Raw genomic sequence first — 5,517 nt, 5'->3', positions numbered from 1 at the left:
CGCTGGTGGTGCTGATCCTGCCGGCCTCCCCCGCCTCGGCCAGCGGCTCCTCCTTGCTCTCGGCGTCGCTCTCGCCCTCGCTGGGGCACAGATCTGCAAGGCAGCGGGCGCGGCTGTGAGCGGCCGGGCCCTGCGCGGCCCCTGCCCGGGGCACCCGACACCGACGGCGCCGGGGAAGCCCGGCTCACCCCTGGTGCCAGCTTATCCGGTGACGGACATCATGCCTGGGCGGGCGGCGGGGGGGCGGGGGAATTACCCTGCAAGCGCCTGGCTCTTCCCGTGACCGACACACTGACCAGGGAGCTATTTTGCGTTGCCTAGATCGGCCCCTCCGAAGGGCTCGCAGACCTCCCGGCAGGCGAGAGATCGGAGCAGGCTTTGAACAGCATCCTGCTCCTTCCCTCCCCCTCCCCCATCCATCCACCCCGCTACCCCTTGACCTATGCAGAGTGTGATCAATTTGGGGTGTTTTATCTCTTAATCCAAGTGGAGGGCTGCTTTGGCTTCCCGGATCCCCCCCAACGCACCTTTCCCTTCGATGAATAAATACTATCAAGAAGAGAAAACATCCAGAAACCCAAATCTGTCCTTTCCAAGAGAGCAGAAAACTACCAAGGAAGCCTCTAACCCGCCCACTGGGAAAGGAGGAAGGGGGGGGGGGCGAATCAGCACTGAATTTCCCCGCAGCAAAGCAGGGTCGGAGGAAGGGGTTTGGGGAAAGAGCTGCTTTCCCTGATGCCAGAGCCGCACATGAATATTAATGGAGTGGCTCCAGGTCTGAACTTTTGCCCCGTGGTCTGTCTTTGCTCCCTTGACTCAGCGCTGGCTCCCTCCTGAACCACAGGGAGGAAAGGAAAACACAGCAGCAGCGAGGGAGGAGAGGTGGGTCTGTATCTCTGGAGCGCCTTTACTGGAGGCATGTTCAAAATCAGTTGCTCCAGAGGTTGGACACAAGCAAAACTTTTCCTTCAGATCAAAGAGTGGAGTAAGAAAGAGGGGGAGGGAGACGGAGGGGCTCTTGTCTAGAAACCTCCCGGGCCGGGGAGGGGAGGGGGCTTCGCCTCACCTTTAAGGTTGGAAGTGCCAACTGCAGGCACAGCAGGGCAGGAGGACTGGGCGAAACACTTAAAGGCAGTTTGCTCGCTAGAAGACTCATCCGAGGTGCCATTTTCCTTCTTTTGCCTCTCGTCATAAACGCGCATGGACTGCAGGGTTAGTTGTTTTCTGCAGAGACAACGATGGAGCAGAAATTTGGGAAATGCCCTGTTTTCTCTCTCTCACACGCACAGGCCATTACCTCTTTCCTAGACCAGCTGCCCTCCAACAGACACCACCTCTAACACAAGCCACTTGCTTTACAATCCAGCAATGCCCCCCTTGGCTGCTCCGCACGGTGTGGGTAACACATCTGACAGCTGGACTGTGCTCCTTCATAATATCTTGGGTAATTTCATGTGTATGTGCGCTCGGTGCAGATCGGTGCACATTTATTAAGGATCAAGGCTTTATTGAGCAAATTCATTTTGCAGGCAGAATTGAAGCCATCCGCACTGGCTGTTAATGAGAACAGATTCTTGGAAGCTGTTAGCTTCAGTACTAAGTGAGTATTAAATAAATGAGAGGGGGAAAAAACATTCCCAGGCGACTAGCTTTTAAAATGTTAGGATGTTCCTAGAATATCAGGCATCTTAATGGTTGCTAAGATTGCTAGGAAGTGGTTATTTTGCTAGGCACTTTATGTAATCTTTTCACCAACAATTAACCCGGAGTAAAATCTATTTATATTTAGAGAGAAATTAGAAATCATTTCCTCTTGTGGCTCCAGTACAGGTTTCACTTTCACACCCTGATGGATTGGAAGTGGATGAACCTGTATTGGCCTGTGTGGGTGGGAGAGCTGTTCCTGTAATTTCCCCCACCCCCTTTAAAACACAAACCAGTTTTTTCCCCTTGCAAACCACCTACCTTTTGGCGTATTTAAAATAATCTATTATTGGGGGGGAGGGGGTAATGCTTTATTCCCTCCTAATTAGAATAAATCCCTTACCCTGCATAGAAATAAGGATGTTACCTAGTCAGTTGCCTGCAGTCAAGATGTTGTCATCATGAAAGTAGTTTATTCTGTTTTCTTTTCGGTATAGATTAAGATTTTTTTTTAGATATCCCTAGGAAGATACCCTTTATGTGCTGTGTGATAGTTAACCAACAGCTATCCCGCCTACCCTTCATTCTTGTTTTCATTCATACTTGCAAACACGTGTTTCAGTATCAGTCTTGAGATTTCTGCCCTCAGTATTTGCAATTCTCTTCTCAACACACCGAGATCACTTTTCACAATAATCCCAGGTAACATACACACAAAAACGTGAAAACGGGATCGAATCACACGCAGTCCGTTTTACTTTCTGAAACACACTACTCATTTTGGCGGGGGAAGAACTGGTTTGGGGCAATGGAGAGGTTACATTGACCTCTGGACACACTCTAAACTTTGCAAAAGCAAACCAAACAGGCTAAGGCATACACTTTTTTTCTGACTCACCTTTTCTCCCTCCTTCCATTCCCAGTGTCACGAAAACCTTTGGCAAATGGGTTGTTGTCGATTTTTAATTGGGTTATCTAAAAAAAAGGGGAGGAGGAGCAGAATTAAGCCACCTCGATTTTCAAATTTCACTCTTCTCCCCCTCCCCTCCAAATTTCAGCAGAGGTGGTTTAAATCTCCTAGGAGCACACAACACACACGTAAATCCACAGGAGTGCAAGCGTCTTTACATGTAAGCACAATGCGAGGTGGCTCTAGGACGCAGTTTAACCCGCGGCTTGGGCTAATTCAGAAGAAGTGTAGATAGCCCCGCTTCAGTCAGTTACACGGACCGGCTAGTCAGTCACTACCCTTGTCAATTACACCGCCTGGGCTAGTCAATTGCACAGAATTACTCCGCACTAAAACTGCCCGGCGCTGCTAATACCGTGCTGGCACTGATAAAGCGCCGTGCCCTGCGATCCATTAACATTCTGCCTCAGTTAAACTCTTTAAAGACCGTAATTAAACCGCAAAGGAATCCTATCCACCCGCTTGCCATAAAATATTGCATACAATCTCATTTTATCAGTGAGCTGGCGGGACTGGGTCCGAGCACTTAAAATGCCTTCCACTCCCATCGATGTTTTTAGATCACAAGGACGGAGTTACCGGGGGAAACATTTGTTTTCGTTTATCCGCTTTACATATTTAAGTCTGGTTAAGGACGCAGCAGTGCCCGTGAAACTTTAGGAGACACTGGACAGGCTTAAACCCCCTTCACGTTAGTGAAGTGCCTGGAAGGACGAAGCTCAGCGCGGAGTTTGCACAAGAAAAAAAATGCGCCAAGAAGCCCATGCACAAAATTGTGGGTCTTTCCCCCAACCACTTCCCTCTGCGATTTGGGAGCAGAGTCCCATCAAGCCTAGCCCAGCGCCTTAGTGCCAGATCCCGTGAACTTTGCGTGGGATCTCCCTTGCCCAGAAAGTTAAACCCTCGCCTCATTGATTGTACGGAAAGTACTTGAAACTACCCAGGGGCTGCCTAGGTGCGCCGCGGTATGCGCGCCCTGACCTCTCCGGGAAGATAGCGAAGATAATGCGAGAGGCCAGAGCACTTTGCTTCCATTACAATACGCTTTACACGCGATTTCATGGCAATAAGACAAGTCCATTTATTTCTGTGCTGCAGCGGGGCCGGGCTCGGCTGAGGGAACTGGGGGAACACTCTGCCCTGGCTGGAAGCCCCGGAGCAAAGTCTAGTCTCGGCTCTGCACAAATTCTCCCGTCTTTGCCTTTACAAACCCAGGGCCGCAGAAACAGCGCGCAACAGCCTCTCCCCAGTAACAAAAAGCTCTTGAAAAACAGACTCGGGTGAAGATGAAGAGCCCCCCACGTCCGATGTTTAAAATCGGAGATATCTGGAATGGGGAAGTTGGGCGGGGGAGGGGGGGGAGAGGGCAAAATCGCCAAACTCCAGCGATTCAATCACGTGCTTTAAATCTGGAAAGTGTTTTACGTTTAACACCGATGAATCTGTATTTAAACCCTCCCCAAAGTTATGATTTATAGAAAGAAAAATAAAAAACCCGCCAGTCTTGGCTCCTTGGGTGCCTCCACTTGCCATTACTATAAATTCAGCACGCGCCCGTCTCCCAGAGATGCCACCTCGATTGCAACCTGCAATGAACTGGCAGAAGGGAAAGGAAACGCTACAACTTTTCCACCCGGGCTCGCTCAGCCCTAGCTGCCCAGCTCGGGGTGGCTAACCTCCCAGATCAGAGCGGAGACCTCGACAGCACACAAAATACAAGCCAAACGCAGTGCAGGATAAAACGATACCAACGATCATAGAAAGCAGGCGGGTGTTGGAAGCCTACTGTCAGCGGCGTTGAAAGGAGACAAGTACTGCAAAGGCCAAAGGACCTGCCAAAAAAGCCCCAGCACACACAGATCGCCAGTCTCTCTTTGAAAACAGCATCAGATCGTTTTCTTTCGTTTCTGAGATGCCTCAGATGGAAGCGACACAGCAAACAGAGATTTCCCCCCCCCACACACACACACACCAGTGCAAAGAAGGCTTTCGAGGCAAATTGGACACACTTATCGTCCCCCTCCCCCTGTAAATTGCAACAACTGGATTGTGCAAAAAAAAAAAAAGGAGGGGGAGACGCCGTGATTTGTAAAAGCAACAATGCATAATAAAAGATTTCTGAAAAGCCAAAACACGCCAAACAAATCCCCCTTAATCTCCTTACCTTATCATTCTGGTATGCGGTCACAGCGATGAATTCGGTTTCAGGGAACACGTAGGTCCTGAACGTGCTGTAAGGGAGCTTGAGGATGTCATTGGCTCGCACGATGTGGAACCGCGGCTGGTATTTGTGCATGGAATTTAAAATGGTCTGTGAGCGGGGAGAAAGCGACACTGTCAGGTACAGACCCCGACCCCGGAGGCTCCGGGGCTCCAGGCTCGGACCCCTCCTCCCGGCCCCATACACGCACACCTCGTAGCATCCAGGACACTGACAGCTGTCCGCCCGGATTTCCCACGCCTCCCGTGAACACACCGTTTTTTAAAAAATCCACCCAATGACTAAGGGAGGGGGTGCGGGGGGGCGTTTAAGATCAAAGATCAAAACGCATTTTAATTAAACCCCAAGCAATCCAGTGCCCGAGCTACAACGAATTGGCCGTCCCAATCCACTGAGGCCTTGTTTGAAGGGCAAAAATTAATCATCTAATCAAATCACAGGCAGCAAATGCAATCTTTCCAGCATTAGCGAGTCCACCCCCGCCCCTGTTCTCTGCACAATTCTCCCAAAGAGACTCAGGCCGATCGTGTAACTTCTTTGAGCACTTCTCAGGCCATTTGTTTGATTTAATTATTAAGTTCGAGTTTCTTTCTTTCTTTCTTTTTTTTTTTTTTTTGGTCGCTGCGCACCCAGGAAATGCAGTGGGGTGGGTAGAAACCAGCGGGCACCCTGACCTCTCGGA

General features: G+C 50.2%; 1 protein-coding gene across 1 annotated transcript in view; it reads right to left on the bottom strand.

The window, feature by feature from the left end:
* The window catches only part of TBX3 (T-box 3), a 17,189-nt gene that overhangs the window by 2,479 nt on the left and 9,193 nt on the right, over positions 1 to 5,517 (bottom strand). The window contains exons 3-6 of the mRNA XM_019506617.1: positions 4,779 to 4,925; positions 2,543 to 2,619; positions 1,067 to 1,224; positions 2 to 93 (exon numbers count right to left, since the gene is read on the bottom strand). Coding sequence (XP_019362162.1) covers positions 2 to 93; positions 1,067 to 1,224; positions 2,543 to 2,619; positions 4,779 to 4,925 — 474 coding nt within the window. The remainder of the gene's footprint in view (position 1; positions 94 to 1,066; positions 1,225 to 2,542; positions 2,620 to 4,778; positions 4,926 to 5,517) is intronic.

This window comes from Gavialis gangeticus, unplaced genomic scaffold, assembly GCF_001723915.1.
Source record: "Gavialis gangeticus isolate Ggan-Ray unplaced genomic scaffold, GavGan_comp1, whole genome shotgun sequence".
Classification (NCBI taxonomy): Eukaryota; Metazoa; Chordata; order Crocodylia; family Gavialidae; genus Gavialis; species Gavialis gangeticus.
This window is presented reverse-complemented; position numbering and strand designations above follow the sequence as displayed.